The sequence below is a fragment of the Nomascus leucogenys genome, chromosome 7b (assembly GCF_006542625.1).
Source record: "Nomascus leucogenys isolate Asia chromosome 7b, Asia_NLE_v1, whole genome shotgun sequence".
Lineage (NCBI taxonomy): Eukaryota > Metazoa > Chordata > Mammalia > Primates > Hylobatidae > Nomascus > Nomascus leucogenys.
In genome coordinates, this window is record NC_044387.1 from 85,702,735 (window position 1) to 85,723,077 (window position 20,343).

The following is a 20,343-nucleotide window of genomic DNA, read 5'->3' on the forward strand; positions in this document are numbered from 1 at the left end:
AAATAGCTTGTTCAGTTCATCTCATTGCTGTTCCCTGTTGTATACCATTTGATGGTTCCTTGCACATCATATGTAGCCATTTCAGCATACATTCCCATGTCTTCCCATGTCTCTCGTGTTCATATTTTCTTATGTGAATGTTTATATTCTACCTTGGTCTTTTTAGCTGTGGCCATTCATATTTTACCAATTCAATTTTTCTTATGAAATAACCCCTCATTTCTGTCTCTGTTGGCAATTCCTTCTGCTCTGTTTACATCTTTATAGTACGACCAATACTTTAAGCACCATTTTGTGCGTGGTCTAATCAGAATGACTCATAGTATAAAGACTTTATTTATGTATTTATTTATAACTCTTGTGTATGTTTCGGGCAATGCTGGATTAAGAAATAAGAATCTGTTCTCTCTTGTTTTCTTATGTCGTCTTTAGTTATTACTCTCTCCTTTCCATTGAATTATGTTTTTTAAATTATTTCACCGTAATACATTTATTTAATATTTTTCTAAGTTTTACTTTGGAGTCTACATTTTTAATTGCTGCAAATCTATTGGTATTGTTTTTCTGTTTTGCCTATTACTAACAGCAGTTCTCAATTTAAAACTAACTGCAGATTTGCCAGGGTGCTGTTGACTTAATTTCTAGATGGTTAGCAAATATTTTAATTTAGAATTGATCTCAAAACTCTCTTGGTGGCACCTTGTTAGAAGTACCCAGCCACTGACACAGTCTATTTGTGGAAAGTTTCATTCTATGTGATTATTATCTAAGCCAAAATAAGTAATTTGGCATGTAACATCTGATGAGGTTGAGGATCAAATGGATTCAAATTTGGCATGACTTTTTAAACATTCTTCTGCATGTTATTTTATTGGTCCCTAGAAGTTCAAATGCTTTTCTCAAAATCTTCTAAATTTTTACACAGAATTATTATCACTTAACAAAGTGTATTTACAGGGTGTTCACTGCCTATCCTGGTTTGAAAATTTGGTATTTGCTTTCTTTAAATTTTCCGATCTATCCTCAGTTCTCTGAGATTTTTCAGAAATAATTGTAAGTGGCTCAGTAAGTACATTAGCTAGTTCCCTTAATACCTCAGTATTCATGCCAGGTCTGCTGATTTTATATGTGTTTACATTTCTCAAATACCCTTACACCTGCTTTTATAAGTACCCATCTTTTAAGTCTTCATTAATTCATATTTGTCCATCTTATTTGGTGTCAGTTTTTGTTCTTACACAATGATCCATTTATAAAAATTGTTCAGTCTTGGCAGTAAATTTAAGGTTGCCGTTTATTTTATTTTATTATTTTATGTAAGTCTTTCCAAGTTCCTTCTAAATAATGTGCTATATCTTTAATACTTTTTAAATACTTCATATTTGTAAAAAAGAATTTCTTCTTGTATATTCCTTCTTCTGGCATCTTCAAACTTTCCTATATTTAGCTATGCTGCAGAGACCTTTAGAGTGAAAATGAATTCATTTTTGATTTCTGGAATAAACATGTCATTTTTGAAACCTTCTAGAGTTCTCGGTAAAAGCCTATCAAGTACTTACTTTCTCTTTTGTGGTGTTGTGTTTACATTGTTTCTGGACTCTGGTGGTGGTTTTGGAGTAGGACTCCTATAGCTGTGTTATACTTTTAGATTTCTCAGTTTTCTAGCTGTTATTTTGTGCTGGGTATGTGGGTCCCTGGAGGTTCTCTTTCATTCTGCTCTATCGGGGCGGCGGGAGGGGCAGCAGACTTGCTGGATAGCAGTGAGCAGCCCTGTTGCTTTGACTTTGCATGTTTACTTGTATGATCCCTTCTCAGTGTGTTTGTTTATCCACACATATTTTCGAAAAGGTGCTGGTGATGAACAATTTTCCAACACCACCATTTGTCATTTTAGAGTTGTTATGTTCAGATTAAGTCTAAGGAGTTGGGTAAGAATGAAGCAAAGATTAATTTCTTATGCTTATTGTTTCATAGTAATGATGCCTTTTATCATCGTAATAATGAGTCAAATTGAACAAAATGTGGTAGTCGTGCTGAAGAAATTACAAGGTTTTGATAATATTTTACCATGAGAGTGAATTAGTACTTTTTATATTAGGCTCTGATTTTTAATTTGCATGAATGATTCTTTTCATATCTCAGACATTAGTTTTGGCTTCTCAATAAACAGATTGTACAAGGCATCCTTGGATTTGTACATCATAATAAAAATTGTGTGTGTTTTGCTTCTTTTGTATTTTGTTAGCTTGTCTCTTTGGAATCTATATTTTTATAAGTGCTGTCATATTTCTGGGTATATATTATATTTTAAAAATATTTTTACCCAGTATATTTATTGAAATTTTCAGTTGGAAACTTGATTTTTCAGGAGTTAATTTTCAACTAATATTTATTTAATAGGTAAAGAAAATAAAAAGAACAAAGTTTAATTGACGTACATTTCAGGATGATTACTGAATTTGCTTAACCTCCTACCCCTTGCCCTCTTCAAATATGTTACGTTTAACTTTTCCTTACAAAAGGTCTTCTTTTCTTGTTCCTTCATAGCATAATTAGTATGGTGTTTCTCAAATATCTGTGTCTTTTACAGATAACTGGGATGTCAGCATTATGAGCAACTCTTTTGGTAGCCACACAATGGTTTATGACACAGTCTCTTGGTTTTATATAAATATTCCTGCCTTCTTGTCCCCCCATTGCACATTCTCCTTGTCTCCTTTATCCCTGATTCCTGGAGACCCAAATCCTTACCCCACTTTCCCTCTCTTGGGTGAGTAAAGGACAAATATTACTACTGTTCTTTGTATGTAATAGCACAGTTTTCCTTTTCATCTTCATTTTAATGTGTAAAAGTGAACTATTGCATGGAAATAGAAATCTTATATTCAAACTTTGAGGATTATGAAATCTATAACAGTGTTATTTCTCAAAAAATTTAAAAAGTGTTCCCTTCTGAAATTTTAGAAAAATTATTCTTCATCAGATATATCATCTAAGACTCTTTCAACTATTGTCTCTTGGGCAGTTTTGAATTTTTGAACAGAACCCTAAATACAAGGTTTATCTTAACATGCATCCCAATTCTGTAATTTTTACAACCTTGCTCCCGCACTGTTTTTGGGTGGTCAGAGGTGAGGGTATTGTATATTTTCTTTATTAATTATGTTTATTTTATTTATTTATTTTTTGAGATAGAGTCTCGCTCTTTCACCCGGGCTGGAGTGCATTAGTGCAATCTCAGCTCACTGCAACCTCTGCCTCCCAGGTTCAAGCGATTCTCATGCCTCAGCCTCCCAAGTGGCTGGGATTACAGGCGCGCACTATCATGCCTGGCTAGTTTTTATATTTTTGGTAGAGATGGGGTTTCACCACCTGGGCCAGGCTGGTCTCGAACTCCTGATCTCAAGCGATCCACCTGCACTGGCCTCCCAAAGTGCTGGGATTACAGGAGTGAGCCACCGTGCCTGGCCAACCAAAATGTTGTCTGTTTGTTTGTTTGTAAGACAGAGTCTCACTCTGTTGCCCAGGCTGAAGTGTAATGGTGCAATCTCGGCTTGCTGCAACTTCCACCTCCTGGGTTCAAGTGATTCCCATGCCTCAGCTTCCCCAGTAGCTGGGATTACAGGTGTGCACCACCATGCCCGGCCAATTTTTAATTTTTGTTATTTTTTGTGGAGAAAGGGGCCTTGCTGTTAACCAGGCTGGTCTTGAACTCCTGAGCTCATGATCTGTCCGCTTCAGCCTCCCAAAGTGCTGGGATTACAGACGTGAGCCACCACACCCGGCAAGAAGAGTAACAGGCCTGAAAAAAATTACATAGTTGGTTTATGTTCAGTCTTCTTTTAAGACTTAAAATTCATTCTGCTCTCCAGTTACCAAAAACTAAAATGGGCTTCTTTTTGGAAACTTGGGATTTTCTCTCTGATTCAGCAATCATTTTTTGCTGTGTACCCATCTTTCTTTAATTCTAAGTACAGATAGGTCATTGCCTAGTCAAGGTTGCAAATCTCCTCTTTTTGTGTATATGAGTTACTCCATATTCTGTTTGTTTTTATTTTTTGTTTCTTTCTAACATCTGTTTTTCCAATCATTATCTCATCTTTTCCTGAAGGTCCTTGCCATTCTTTACAGTTTTTGATTTGAGACATCATTAATGTTTACATTATTCTGATTTGACAGCTGTATTTTCACTGTTGCCCGAGAGTGTCTGTGTATACTCAGTAAAAGACAGACACATTGATTTCTAAATTCTATCCATTTAGCAAGACCATAGATCAGGTTCCAGGAAGCTTTTACTAAATTACAGCAGCTTTTCATTTTCTGATCAGCAGTAGCAGTTACGTCTATACTAATCACATAATTTTTTGATCATATGTAATTGTGTATTGTTCTTGAGTTACTTCATAAGTCTTGTCTCCTTAGTGAGATCTATCAAGTCCTGAAGGGTAGAGACCATGTCTTATATTTCTTATGTATAACACCTAACATAGTTCTGGACACATATAGACGGTAGGCATTTAGTAAATAGTTGTTGGATTGAGTTGAGGGAACTTATAGACCTCATTTATTCTCAAAAGTAGCCTATTATGTATTTGTTCATTATGATATCCAGCATCTCCATTACCTGTCCTGTTAGGTTGTTTTATTTGTGGGGCATCAGGAAAGGTCTCTACTGGAGATTCGGGAATCTGTACTCTTGTGAGCTCCAATTCAATTACTCCTCCTTTTTCAATATTTTTTTTCCTTCTTCCATCTTTCTTTTAATACTTACTGTCTTTTTCACTTCACCTACCCAGTAACATATGTTTCATTTCTATCTTCTCTCCTGGATTGTGGAGTTCTAATGCCTGGTCATTGCAAAACTAGGATCTAGTTTATAGCAAGCCCTATGACATACTGCAGCCTTGCCAGTAATGACTACCTGCTGTTTTTTGGCTTAAATAACTGCTTTTGCTTGAAGGATCAGAAACTTAGTTTCTGAAGTCCTTATTTTTGACTAAATGTGCTGGATGATAGAATTGTAGTTTTAACATGTGCCCCCTTTGTTGATGTTTATGAAATGTTGGTTAGATGGTTAGATGTTTGTATTCGCCAGCTCACCCTATCATCTTCATCCTAACACTTCCCACACCAGTGTCTTTGTAGGACATTTTAAATCCTCAATATGTAATAGTCATTTGTTCAAGTGCTTACATTTCTGCCCTTGCAGTTGATGGTGGTGGTTGGGGGCCAAGCACCAAAGGCTATCCGGAGTGTGGAATGCTATGACTTTAAAGAAGAAAGGTGGCACCAAGTAGCAGAGTTGCCTTCCAGGAGGTGCAGGGCAGGTAAGCATCATGCATCATGGTCAATTCTCTACTCCTGGGTCGTTGGGGGCTTCTTTTTTAGTTCTTATTTTGTTAATTAGAAAAATCTATATCAAAAAAGCTTTGAGTAAAATAGCTATGTAGTTAAACAGTAATTCAGGGGCCTCATATGCCTCTCAAGACATTGATGGGATAGCTACTCTGTCTCCAACTTTACGTATCTTTCTGATTGTTCAGTGTAAGGTGGAGGAGCTAGTAATTTGCCGGATACTTCCTAGTTACATTTGCCGGAAGTGTTGAGAGGGGAATTCTTTAGGTTGGGACCCTTAGTTCTAGGAGATTCCCTCAGCTATAAGGTACTGTTAAGTCCCTCAGTTATAAGGCATAATTGCCTTCTTCAAGGCATCTGTTTTACAAACATTTGTTGAAATAGACTTTCATTTGGCCAAAGCTGTGATCAAAAGAAGCAGTTATTATACAAACTCGGGATTTTTCCTGGGACTTAAACTTGGATCCATAATTTCTGTCTCCCATAGCGAAATGAGTTCTGTATGTAATGGAACATTTCTATGATGGTAGCACTTTAACAATACATCTTGGAGATTGTTACATATCAGCATATCTGGAGTTACCTCATTCAGTAAGAGCTGTCTAGTGTTTTATTTTGGTCTGGACATAGTTTTTACTAGTTTTTAATAGAGCATTAAAAATGTTTTTAATCTTAATGTTATAAACAATGCTACAACAAATCTCTTATACCTACATCATTGCGTACATATGCTAATATATTTTGGCAGGATAAAACTCTAAAACTAGACTTACTGATTCAAAGGATGTCCTAAAAGGATATGTCAGTTATTACTCCCACTAACAGTAAAATATGAAGGTGCCAGTTTCCCTAAACTCCTGACAGTACTTTGTAATTAAATGTTTTGAGCTTTGCCAATCTGGTGGGTGAAAAATGCCTTAATTTGTACTTATGTAATTATGAGGAAAGTTAAATATCTTTCTCTCTGAATTGTCAGTTCATGATTTTTGCCATTTTAATAGTTTTATTGATGTCACAGATACAGTTAAGGAAAGTAGCCTTTTTGTCTGTGATATGTAGTGTGAATATTTATTTGTATTAATCTTTTATCTTTTGACTTTGTGCTATTTTTGCCATGTAAAAACTTTATCTTTTAATGTAGTCCTGTATACCAACGTTTTTTGTCTCTGGACTTAAAAATTTGTTTCTTGCATAGAAAGCCATATGCCAAAATTATCTGTATGTGTGTGTGAGTGTGTGTATACACACACAAACATATTTTTTAAAAACTTGATGTTGGGCCGGGCGCAGTGGGTCATGCCTGTAATCCCAGTGCTTTGGGAGGCCAAGGCGGGTGGATCACAAGGTCAGAAGTTCGAGACCAGCCTGGCCAACATAGTGAAACCCCTTCTCTACTAAAAATACAAAAAATAGCTGGGTATGGTGGCAGGCATCTGTAATACCAGCTACTCAGGAGGCTGAAGCAGGAGAATCGCTTGAACCTGGGAGGCGGAGGTTGCAGTGAGCCAAGACCTCGCCACTGCACTCCAGCCTAGGCAGTAGAGTGAGACTCCATCTCAAAAAACAAACAAACAAACAAAAAAACCAAAAAAACTTTATGTTGAAATACTTTTACTTACAGAAGAGTTGCAAAGATAGAACAGAGAATTCTGGTATATTCTTTCCCCAATATTAATATCTTACTGTGATACAGTTATGAAAACTAGAAATTAGCATTGGCATATTAATATTAACTGAAATACAGACTTCATTCATATTTACCATTTTTCCGTTGATTCCCTTTTTCTGTTCCAGGATCCTGCTTTGCGTTTAGTTGTCATATCTTCTTATCTGAGATAGTCCCAGAGTCTTTTCTTATCTTTTATGCCCTTGATTCTTTGAAGAGGACTGGTCAAATATTTTGAAGAATGTCTCTCAAGTTGGATTTGTCTGATATTTTTCCATGGTTAAATTGACTTAGTATGATTATTTTTTGTGAGGGTAACCTTGTTCTCTTGGTTAAGGTGGTATCTGCCAGGTTTCTACCCTATGACAAAATTATATTTTAAAAACATTTGTTGTTCTAGTACCTTTACAGTTTTATTTATAAATATATATATCTAAGATTTCTGGGCTGTATTTTAGTCTAAGATGTAAGGTATAGATTTTGGTTTTTAATGGCTAGTCAGTTGTCCAAATACCCCTTATTGACTTATCTGTCTCCATTCATTTGATGAAATGCTGCCTTTATCATGTATTAAATTTCCACATTTACTTGGTTTTATTCTAAATTTTCTGTTCTCTTCCATTGATTTGTCTTGCCTATTCATGCATCAAGACAAAGCCAATTTTAGTTACTGAGCTTTATAATATGTTTTACTGTGTTATGAAACTAGTGATAGGACTCCTGTCTTCTTTTATATCCTTCAGTAGATTTTTAACGTTTTCTTCCAATAGTTCTCTGTGTTTCTTGGCAAGTTTATTTTCAGGTATTTTATCTTTATCGTTACTATTGGAAGTGGAGTCTTGTCTGCCATTTACTAACTGGTTTCTTGATTCATATCTGATTCCTAATACAGTTCCCTTTTCATTGGGGCCATAAGTCATTTGACTCATTTTATTGCAAAATGTATTATTTACTTATTGGGTATCTATGAATAAATTTTATCTTCATCATGCCCTCTTCCCTCTGCCTCCTTTAGATTAGAGCCAATGTCCTTAACTGTGTAAACTTGGCCAATTTTTAATAAACTGTGTAATGAAACTTCTGGGCACTTCAGTTTCCTGATAACTTTGGGAGGTTCTCATACTTATTTTAGTTCAGTCCCTTCTCTAGACCCAGAGCCTTTGGTGGGGGGCACTTCATAGATTGATTCATTTATTTTCTTCTTCTCTGTGACCTAAAATTCTCTAAAACTTGGTAAGCATGCTACATTACTTCTAAGAGATGGCATATTTGTAGTGTTATTTTGTGGGTAGAGAAAGGAAAATGAAAATTGCAATGGGCAAAATTCCCACAATGAACATTCCCTGGAGTTAGTTATGATTTTGGGATACAGGATTGTTTCATGCCGAAACATGCTGCCTGCTATGTTGCTGCTCACGAGTCTCCAGGCCCTCTTAGGAGGTCTGTTAAATTCTGTGCTAGCAGGGGGCCAAAACAGGCAACTTCGTCTGAACTGGAAATGTCTTGTTGCTATATGGAGGACTGCGTTTCCGTGTATTTTTACAGGGGTGGGGGAATAAAGCACTAGAGGGTAAGACAATAAGGGGTAGAGGTGCATCTCTTGCCTGATAACATCTGCAAGACATTGAGCTCGTCAAACATATCTGGTGATTCCAGTTCTCCCTACAGGGATTCAGAGAACTGTGAGCCACATTGCCTGCCCTCAGGCTGGCACAGGGACATAAACATTATAGAACTAAGAACAATAAAAATTTGAACAATTTAAAGTAATTATATTATAGACGGTACATTTATTAAACCTCAAGTACACGATATAGATGTTATTTGCTCTAGGGTTCAGGAGCTGGACATAATCCCTTTTAGGCTAAAGTGGACAGGGAAGGCATCATAGAGAATGTGGAACTTTAACTGAGGATTCAGAGTTAAAGAGAACAGAGCGGATGGTGATAGGAGCCTGTCCGATTAGGACAGCAGCATGAAAAAAGTTGAGAAAAGTGAAAAGATGGTTGAAACCTGAGTCAAGCAGTCCAGTTTCTCCATTCACTGATTCCGTAATATCTCTTTAGCCTAAGGATCAGCAGACTTTCTCTTGAAGGACCAGAGAGTAAGTATTTTAGGCTTTGTGGTTATATGGTCTCTGTCACAGCTTCTTATCTACTGCTATAGTGCAAAACCAGCCATATGTAAGTGAATGGGTGTGGCAGTGTTCCAATAAAACTATATTTATGGATGGTGAAATTTGAATTTCATATAGCTTTTTACATGTCATGAAATATTCCTCTTTTGGTTGTTTTTCAGCTATTTAAAAATATAAAAACCATGCTTAGCTTATGGGTTCTACAGAAATAGTTTGGTGGACCAAATTTAGCCTGTAGGCTGTAAATTTGCCGACCCCTGATTTAGCCCACTAACATGATAAACTAGGAATACGTTATGCAAATAAATTTATAAGCGTATAGAGTTTCATTCTAAGAATATCCACTAGAAGATCCAAAATTGAAAGCTATGGGAGGTGAGTACAGGTTCAAGTAGTTGGAAAATAATGGCTCATTATTTAAGCTTGTAAATTGATATTTAAAAAAACCAAGAGTCAACATGGTACTTTAGGCTGTGCCATTGCATTTTTTAATAACCTTAGAAAGAAGGCCAGGCGCAGTGGCTCACGCCTGTAATCCCAGCACTTTGGGAGGCCAAAGCGGGCGGATCACGAGGTCAGGAGATCGAGAGCAGAGCAAAACCCCGTCTCTATTAAAAATACAAAAAATTAGTCGGGCGTGGTGGCGGGCGCCTGTAGTCCCAGCTACTCGGGAGGCTGAGGCAGGAGAGTGGCGTGAACCCAGGAGGCTGAGCTTGCAGTGAGTCGAGATGGCGCCACTGCACTCCAGCCTGGGCGACAGAGTGAGACTCCGTCTCAAAATAAAGAAATAAATAAATAATAATAATCTTAGAAAGAAAGACAATTTAGTAATTGGATGTTCTTGCAAATGAATAGCATTTTCAAGGATTTATTTAATCAGGCTCCTCCTAAGAGTAGCATGTTCTGACAACAGCTATAGACTTATCAGAAAGCAATCTTTGGATATTGGTGGTAGTTGAGTTGCATGTTGATCATTAAATGCTGTACTCCTTTTGCAGGCATGGTCTACATGGCTGGACTTGTTTTTGCTGTTGGTGGCTTTAATGGCTCATTAAGAGTTCGCACTGTAGATTCCTACGACCCTGTGAAGGACCAGTGGACCAGCGTTGCTAACATGAGAGACCGGAGAAGCACTTTGGGAGCTGCTGTGTTAAATGGATTGTTATACGCTGTGGGAGGCTTTGATGGGAGTACAGGTAATTTCCTTTTCATCTCTTCTACATTGCTGCTAAAATTAACGTAGTAGTCATGTTTATGGAATAAATTGTGGCAACATTAGGGCACATGTGAGGTTTTTTGTTTTTTTTTTGTTTTTTTTTTTTTTGAGATGGAGTCTTGCTCCATTGCCCAGGCTGGAGTGCAGTGGCGCAGTCTTGGCTCACTGCAAGCTCCACCTCCCGGGTTCATGCCATTCTCCTGCCTCAGCCTCCTGAGTAGCTGGGACTACAGGTGCCTACCACCACACCCGGCTAATTTTTTTTGTATTTTTCAGTAGAGACGGGGTTTCACCATGTTAGCCAGGATGGTCTCAATCTCCTGACCTCATGATCTGCCTGCCTAGACCTCCCAAAGTGCTGGGATTACAACATGTGAGGTTTTAACTGGTATTTAAAGATAAGTTTAAAATTTTATCAAGAATTTCCTTAAATGATATGAGTGCTGAGTATATAAATTTTCTTTCTTATGCAGCAGTATCAGTCATCAAGTTTTAAAAGCTTATAAATGTCAGTAGCTTAGGTAGGAGCCTTCTGGAAAACAAGCTGTGCCTGTTTTTCATGTAATTGCTGTGTTTACATTCCACCATTTTCTTCTCTTAATTTTAGCCCAATGTAACATACCTGAAGTATTTTTCCATATATATGAACTATTGACTTTTTTTAGAGAAGGAAATGAAGACTGTTTTGCTTTATTATAGGTTTGTCATCTGTGGAAGCATACAACATAAAGTCTAATGAGTGGTTTCATGTAGCTCCCATGAATACAAGGAGGAGCAGTGTTGGTGTGGGTGTTGTTGGAGGTAGGTGTTGGCAGTTCTTTCAGGTACATATGGCTTTTTGATCCTTGAGAGTGGTTCTTCCAGTAAGCTCAACTTTAGTTTTCTGAATGGGAAAGCTAATTATCATTTTAAAAAGAAAAGTCGTAATTACTGTAAAATTTCAGTTATCCTCTTTTTAAAATTAGCTTCTCTATATAAATCAACCTATAGAAGGCCTTTTCTCTCCCTCTCTATCCCCCTCCCTTTATCCCTCCTCCTTTCTGTGTGTGTGTGTGTGTGTATGTGTGTGTGTTTGACTTATATAACTGTGTGTGTTTGACTTATATAACAGCAGTCCCCAACCTTTTTGGCACTAGGGACTGGTTTTGTGGAAGACAATTTTTCCATGGACAGGGGTGGGTTGGGGGGATGGTTTTGGGATGAAACTGTTCCCACCTCAGATCATCAGGCATTAGAGTGTCATAAGGAGTGCACAACCTAGGTCCCTCAAATGTGCATTTCAAGATAGGGTTCGCACTTCTGTGAAAATCTAATGCCACTGCTTATCTGACAGGAAGTAGAGCTCAGCTGTAATACTTGCTCACCTGCCGCTCACCTCCTGTTGTGCAGCCTGGTTCCTAACAGGTTCCAGACAGGTACCGGTCCATGGCCTGCGGTTTGAGGACTGCTGCTATATAAGACTGTCAACTGATTTTAACAGTTGTTTTGGGGAACAATTCAGGTGACATAAATGTGTAATTTTATATCTGGCTGTTAAGGGATGGATTGCCACAGTTATTTATTTATATCCTACTTTGTCTCCCAACAAAAGTTAAGGAAGGCTCTAAGTATTATTTTTTGGTGTTTTTTTTTTAATTAACTTGGGCAAATTTGCAAGTTTCCACCCCCTCCTCATCGTAGGTGTAATCTCTGCACTTAGAAAAAAACAGCTTTTTTGTGATATAATCCACGTGCAATACAATTCACCCATTTCATGTATACAGTTCATTGTGCATCCATCACTGCAATTCATTTTAAAACATTTTTATTATCCTCTAAAAGCAATCCTGCTTCCCTTAGCTCTTACTCATATCTTACCCAACCTTCAGCAACTGCTAATCTACTTTCTATCACTTGGAGATTTGCCTCTTCTGAACATTTTAGTCATACAGTATGTGATCTTTGGTGACTCACTTCTTTAGCTTAGGGTGATGTTTTCAAGATTTGTTTATTTATACTGAGGCATTTATTAGTACTTCATGCCTTTTTAATGCCAAGTAATATTGCATTGCATTCTGATATTAATTTTTGATTTAACCTTTTTTCCGATTTCCTAGGATAACTTTGTTATTTAATTCTGTTTTACAGGATGTTGTTCACTTATCAAATAGTGTTGCCTAAAGATATAATGAATGTGCTATTTTATCAGATTCTTGATGAAAGTATAAAATTAACAGCATCAGCTATACCCTGCAGATCTTCATAATATGATTTGATTACTCCATCTGTCACCATTCGGCAAGACCCTAATATAGTTCATAAAAATCAGCAGCACTTTAAGGGGAAACTCTGCTGCCATGAAGGAAAATATATTAATATTTTCTGGCTTGAAAAAATAGTGTTTTTTGTTTGTTTGTTTTTTAATAAATTTGGCTTTCTTTGTGATTTTATGTGTAGGTTTGCTCTATGCTGTAGGAGGTTATGATGGAGCATCACGTCAGTGTCTTAGCACAGTAGAATGCTATAATGCTACAACAAACGAGTGGACCTATATAGCAGAAATGAGCACCAGGCGGAGTGGAGCAGGTACATGTGAACCTGTTTCAGCAATTGAAGCACAAAAATTATGGAAAATAGTTAAAGTAAAATGATTCAGTGGCATCACTTTACATTATCTGAAAATATATGATATGCTAATTTTAATGGCACTGCTAAATGTCTTTTGAATTGTGCAGGTAATGGGAGTAATTACAAAGTAATTTTATTTTAAAATTTAATGTCTAAGTGCCATAGACATTTCTGTTTCATTTATATATTCACGTTGTTAGCACTCCTTTTAGTTTTTTGTTTTTAGTGCTTATTGGGGAACTTGCTTAATAATCAAGTCTTTTCATGTATATTTCTTAAAATTTTGTGCTTTAATATGGGGTTATTTTATTATGGATATTGTTTTCAAAAGGATTACATTAAAGGACTTTTTCCCTCCCTGTGTTTCACCTACATATTATTAATATTTTTATTCTGTTTGACATGCCTCTTTTTTCAGAATAATAGTTTGTTGAGATGCTTATTTAATCATCAATTCTATTGATTTCCATTTCTTAAATTGTAGGCTATAGTATCAGCTTGCTTTTATTATGAATTATAACTTCAAAAGTTTTAGTTACAAGTCATTTAAATAAACCTAATATGATATAAATCTCTTGTTCTTTTTGCCCCTCTATTTGGCTGGTGGTGTTTTATAGGTGTTGGTGTGTTAAACAATTTATTGTATGCTGTAGGAGGTCATGATGGCCCTTTAGTACGAAAAAGTGTTGAAGTGTATGATCCCACCACTAACGCATGGAGACAGGTTGCAGATATGAACATGTGCAGAAGAAATGCAGGTATCTGCCAGTTTAAGGTTATAAAACTTAAGCTGAATTTTATTTTAAGTTTCACTGGTATCACTGTGTGTTTCCATTGTTCTTTTACTGATCTGGGTTCCCTGATAGACTTTGACCTCTTTAAAGACAGAAACTTACATAATAATCCTATAAAGTGAATGCCTGCCATAGTCTCTGGAACATAACAGGTTGTTGTGACACTTCAGTAAACTCATCATTTCTACTAGCTGCTACTTTTTGGTGATAAATGTGGAGACTAATTAAATTAGGAGTAGACCCTTTAAATGATACTTGAATCCATTCATTCTTACAACAGATATATTTTAGTGCCTACTATGTATCTATCATATACTGGAGATCCTAGTTCTCAGGAAATTTAGTCTAGTTGAGTACATATTTATACTAGGTTAAAAAGCTAGTTGATTATCTAAAGCTAGAGGGGAAGTCTGCAAAGGTAACCCTAGCTGAGTACAGTTCAGGATTTCCAGAAAAATGGAAAAACTAAAGCAACAACAACAACAAATAATTTTAAGAAAGTAGAGAACTGCAAGATTAGGGAACTAACCACTTACAAAGAAGAATCAAGGAAGGGAAATACAAATGGGAAATAGACTCAAGATAGCTACATAGCCTTTCAGGAAATGCTAGGATTCTTCAAAATGCCATTATCTTCGTGTCATTTCTCATAGTGTAAAATAAGTTCGTGGTGAGTCTCAAACTTACTGTACACCATTGGACACCCCCCTTCCATCAGCGCTCATCCTAATTTCTCTTTAAAGAAGTGTGATTACTAAGAGAGACTAAGTGTGTGGAACTGCAGATACTGTTAGCAGCAGACCAGAATTTATAATTAATTCTGTTTGGCCTTGCACGTCATCTAGTCAGTTGTATATGGTAATCAGTTCATTCGATGTTAAGACCCTCAAATCTGGGTCCTTAGTAGAATAAGTGACTCCAGTATACATTAAGTTAGAAAAGCCATGGTGATTTGTGCATGTGTCTTCCTGGATTAGGAAATTTAGTTGCAATTTGAGCTTTTTATGAATATTTTCTTAAAGGTTAGACTAATCTTATTTTTTCTCTATATGTGTTAATTGTTTTCATATCAAAATTCACTCATTTAGGTAGAAGAATGAAGAGATAATTTGTATATATAGAGCTATCATTATCCTGTTCTTCAAAAAATTGTGTGGGAAAGGGTAGGATTTAGGAAAAAGATATAAGTCTCTGTTGAAAAGTTGTTTCATATTTTGATTTAGACAACATTACTTGAGTTTATTTGATAATCAGAAAGAGAGAGAAATCTGAAAGCTTGTTTTTCAGTTTGTTTTTCCTTCTCAATGAATTATGTTTATTTTCTATGCAAATAACAAAATTTGAATTATTTACTTCTATAATTTACAAGATACAATGTAATCCAATTGAGCATCTATTTTAAAATTATTTAAGTTCATAAGAGTATTTTAAAATCTCAGCCTCATTCCATATTCCTAATAGTCTGAAACAAACTTCTGATAAGATCTATTCAGCTCTTCCTTTTTAATAACCTAAGCTAAGAACCTCATCCAAGCACCTAAATTATTGGAAAGAAAGAACTAAGCTGGCAAAGAGTGGAGGACATGTATTCAATGTTAAATGGGGAGAGGTGAAAGCATCCATATAAATTTGAAATAGCAAGCAGCTTACAAGCCAGATTTCAAAAGTTTTCATAAGTATGGTAAATTATGACACCAAGAGTGGAGTAAAAATGAAATAAATTTGAATTAGATGATTATGTATAGAGCTTTAATACCTAGCACTTCTGTAATAGGTTCTAAATATGAATTTGATTGTGTTGAAGTAAACTGAATAAACTGGAGCCATCAAACACTGCAGGAAAGTGCATCCTTTTGGCAAAGTGATTCGGCTCCAATCGCCTAAAAGGAATCTGGTGTTGTGAGTTAGTGGGTTAGTAAAATTGATGTCTTCTGAATTTATAGCTAATATATTCAAATGGATGTATGGACCAACCTCCCTTTCTGCAGTGGGATGCTCTTTAATCTGTGAGCCCCTCGTAGATATAATTGGGAAAACTCTTTAGGACAATGTAGTCTTCTTGTTCATGCCTTCCATCATAGCAGGGCCATTTTTGAGATCATTTTTTCTCTCACAGTCCTATGTTGTCCATCAATAGGCTGAAATAGAGTGTTGCATACACATGTAACTACTGTGTGGAGCTTGTGTGGCAGCAGCATTTGGTTCTTGCTTTTAAGTATTTGAACAACTTTAAAATGGTATGAGTTTTTTTCCTACAAAGTTTTATAGATTTGGGCAGCATTCTTTGGGATTCTTTGATGCCCTCTAGTATAAGTTCATAGCAGCACTGAACTTTTTATAAGATATTAAATGTACTTTTAAAAAATTACATTGAAATAGCTTTTTAAAGGCATTTACCATTTGACTCAGGAGTTTTCCTTCTAATAATTTATATTAAGAAAAATTGCTCAAGTATTCAAAACACTATTCAGGGTATCTTTGTTCATTGCAACATCATTGGTAACAGCAAAAAAATCAAAATTACTTAAATATCCATCAGTAAAAAAATGATTAAATAAACTATCATACATAAAAATTACATTTATATTTATTAACTTGAGGAAATGTCCAAGGTAGGTTGGTTGGCCAGGGTGGGTAAGTTATTTAATAAAGTAGCATGTGTAGTGTGAGCTACTTTGGGGTTAAAAAAGAAAGTATCTGAGTATATATGCATAGAGAAAAGTTAGCCAGAGTAGAGATCAAAATTTTAATGGTCATTATTCTAAGAGACGTAAGGTTGGAGGTCATCTTTTTTTCTTTATACTTTTCTAGATGTTTTGAATTATTGCAAAGAAAAGAGTTATTTTAATAGATAAATAATATTGTTCTCTTTAAAGGGAGATAAAATAGCTAACCATGCAGCGTGATAATTAAAATTAAGAATATTTTTACCTTCTACTAACATATATTTTCTTCCTTAAGATTCCCTAAGTAGCTGACTTTGACTTTTTATTTTTTAAAAAAAATAAAATGAGGGTCAAAATAGTTTCTAACCTATAATGTTGTGAAAATTAAGTAGAATAATGCATATATAAAGTAACTACTGCATAAATGACACTCAGTGGGAGCTTAGAAGTGGTATTATAGTCTCCTAATATAGAAAGAATTTTTTTTTTTTTGGAGACAGAGTCTCACTCTGTTGCCCAGGCTGGAGAGCAGTGGTGTGGTCTTGGTGGTCTTGGCTCACTGCAGCCTCTGCCTACCTGGGTTCAAGTGATTCTCCAGCTTCAGCCTCTTGGAGTAGCTGGGACCACAGGCACACTCCACCATGCCTGGCTGATTTTTGTATTTTTAGTAGAGATAGGGTTTCGCCATGTTGCCCAAGCTCATCTCGAACTCCTGACTTCAAGTGATCTGCCCACCTCGGCCTTCCAAAGTGCCAGGATTACAGGCTTGAGCCATGGTGCCTGGCTATCCTAATATAAAAAGAATTCTTTACATGCTCACTATTTTCTCTTCTTGCCTCCTTTCAAAGAAATTAGTGTCTCGGGATTACCTCACTAGACATGTACAGTGATACTCATATTCATCCAAATTTTTAAAATAATTGTTTTCTCTCTGTGTAATTTTTTAAAGGAGTTTGTGCAGTTAATGGTCTGTTATATGTTGTCGGAGGGGATGATGGTTCCTGTAACTTGGCGTCAGTAGAATATTATAACCCAACAACCGATAAATGGACAGTTGTGTCATCGTGTATGAGCACAGGGAGAAGTTACGCAGGTAACAATTGTCTCTAAAGTCAATTTCCGTACAAAAAGATGACCTCATTATGAATTTTATATTAACGAACTTTTTCTGTTATAAGAATAAAGTCTTTTCTCAAGGTGTAGTTTATATCTTATTCTTAAGATGATTAACATTGGCTGTGTATATTCTGAAATAAAGCACCAGTATACTTTTGTCATTCTACAGTCATTTGTATTCAAAATCCCAAATCTTTGATATACAAAATCACATAATAAAATTTAATGTAGCTAAAATCTGTATGCAGAGGAGAAGAATTCATATGTGGCAAGGCTTTAATTCCTGAGATGTCCAAGAAATAGGATAGGATTCCGCCGTGGTGCAGCTCTGTGAGATAGTATTATAGTGAGGCTGTGGAATAATTTTTCTTTCTTAAGCATAGTACTGCTTGAGTTATAAAATGTGATTTTTTGGTCCATTGTCTTAGTAAGATAAATGATAATTTTAATAAATATTATGGCGAGTCTTTGTTATTTATTTCAATTATATTTATCTTGCTTTTAATAGTATAATATTTCTGTAACAAAATTGATCCAATAGTGGAGGAAGAAAATGTTTAAACTCATTAACCATCACTGTTGCTTATGTATCATTCAAAACAGTACTTAGAAGAGCTGTGTACAGTAGAATTCCAGTATAACATGGCTGAATATTAGATGAATTTTTAAAACAACTTCATTGAAGTATAAACTGACAGAATACATAGCGTACAGTTGACCCTTGGACAACACAGGTTTGAACTGTGTATGTCCACTTATATGCGGATTTTTTTCAGTAATTGGAAAAATTTTTTTGGAGATTTGTAACAGTTTGAAAAAATTCAGATGAACTGCATAACCTAGAAATATTGAAAAAATTAAGTTTAAGATTATGAACACATAAAATATATGTAGATACTAGTCTGTTTTATCATTTACTACAAAATATCCACAAATCTATTACAAAAAGTTAAAATTTATCAAAACACATGCACACAAACTCTTATGGGAACAAACACCCACAAACCATAGATGGTGTCATTCACAGTCCAGAGAAATGTGAACAAACCACAAAGATACAAGATTAAATCATAACTGCATGAAATTAACTATAGTATGTTGCTGTACTACTATAATAATTTTATAGCTGTCTCCTGTTGCTGTATTGGTGAGCTCAGCTGTTGTGAGTATCCACTTAAAAAGCTGTGGGGCGCTAATCACCTTCGAAAGAGCAATTTGTCTCTTCAGCGATGCGTATCTCAGTAAAAAGTTCTCTCTCATGGTTCTGCCTTATTTTTCATCATGTTTACTGCAATATCATAAACCTTCAATAACACCACGGGACCCATACAAAGTGCCACTGGTGATGATGCTAGGAAGTGCTTCAACGAAGCAGAGAAGAGTCATGACATTACAAGAAAAAGCTGAATTGCTTGAGATATACCATGGATTGAGGTCAGCTGCTGCACTTGCCCACCATTTCAAAATAAATGAATCCAGGGTAGGGATCATTGTAAAAAGGAAAAAGGAAATTCATGAAGCCATCCCTGCAGCCATCCCAGCAGTTTTGAAAACTTCACACTTTTTGTGAAATCCCTTTTTATCTTGTGTTGAACATGCAGCTTTTATGTGGGTGCAGGATTTTTGTTTTTGAGACAGAATCTCACTCTTGTCGCCCAGGCTGGAGTGCAATAGCGTGATCTCAGATCACTGCAACCTCCGCCTCCCAGATTCAAACGATTCTCATACCTCAGCTTCCTGAGTAGCTGAGATTACAGGGGTGTGCCACCACACCCAGCTAATTTTTAAATTTTTATTACTTTTATTATTTTTGACTTTTTGGTTTTGGTTTTTGGTGGGTGCAGGATTGCTGTAAGAAAGGCATACCTGTCAACTCTAACATGATTTGAGAAAAAGCACAGTCATTATATGACAACCTGAAGCAAAAGGAAGGTGAAGGATCTAAAGCTGGAGAATTTCCTCAGCCTACTCAAACAAAGGATGACCTGATAATTTTCGAAAGGGGTTTGGCTCAAAAAATGTCACGATAACAGGAGAACAGCTTCTGTCAACCAAGGGGCCAGCAGATGAGCTCCCAGATGCCATTAAGAAAGTTATTGAGGAGAATGGATATCTGCCTGAACAAGTTTTTAATGCAGACAACTGTGCCACCAAGGACATTTATTAGGAAGATAAGCGAGCACCAGAATTTAAGGCAGAAAGGGATAGGCTAACTCTACTATTTTGTGCAAATGCAGTTGGGTTTATGATTTGGACTGCTCTTATCTAAAAAGTTGCTAACCCCCAGTCCTTGAAGGGAAAATATAAATACCAGCTGCCAGTCTTTTGACTGTATAACAAGAAGGCCTAGACAAGATCTCTTTTCCTGGACTGGTTCCATCTATGCTTCAGGTTCAGGAAGTACCTTGCCAGTAAGGGACTGCCTTTTATTTTGATATTGGACAGTGCCCTTGGCCACCCAGAACCCCATGGGTTCAACACCAAAGGCATAGAAGTGGTCTACTTGGCCCTAAACACAATGTGTGTAATTCAGCCTCTAGATCAGTGACCATAGGAACCTTAAAGGTTCATTATACATGGCACTCTTTGGAAAAAATTGCCAGTGCTATGGAAGAGAATCTCAACAGAGAAAACATGAAAGTCTGGATGGATTACACCATTGAATATATCATTGTTATAGAAAAAGCTATGAAAGTCATCAAACCCAAAACAATAAATTCCTGCTGGAAAAAAGCTGTGTTCAGATGTTGTGTATGACTTCACAGGAGTTTTGACAGAGCCAGTCA

At 36.2% G+C, this 20,343-nt stretch overlaps 1 protein-coding gene across 2 annotated transcripts in view; it reads left to right on the top strand.

The window, feature by feature from the left end:
- KLHL2 (kelch like family member 2) overlaps positions 1-20,343 on the top strand; it is a 115,051-nt gene that overhangs the window by 92,366 nt on the left and 2,342 nt on the right. For both annotated transcript variants that reach the window (XM_030816294.1, XM_030816295.1), the window contains 6 exons: positions 5,210-5,327; positions 10,157-10,354; positions 11,074-11,175; positions 12,811-12,939; positions 13,599-13,739; positions 17,391-17,534. In XM_030816294.1, coding sequence (XP_030672154.1) covers positions 5,210-5,327; positions 10,157-10,354; positions 11,074-11,175; positions 12,811-12,939; positions 13,599-13,739; positions 17,391-17,534 — 832 coding nt within the window. The remainder of the gene's footprint in view (positions 1-5,209; positions 5,328-10,156; positions 10,355-11,073; positions 11,176-12,810; positions 12,940-13,598; positions 13,740-17,390; positions 17,535-20,343) is intronic.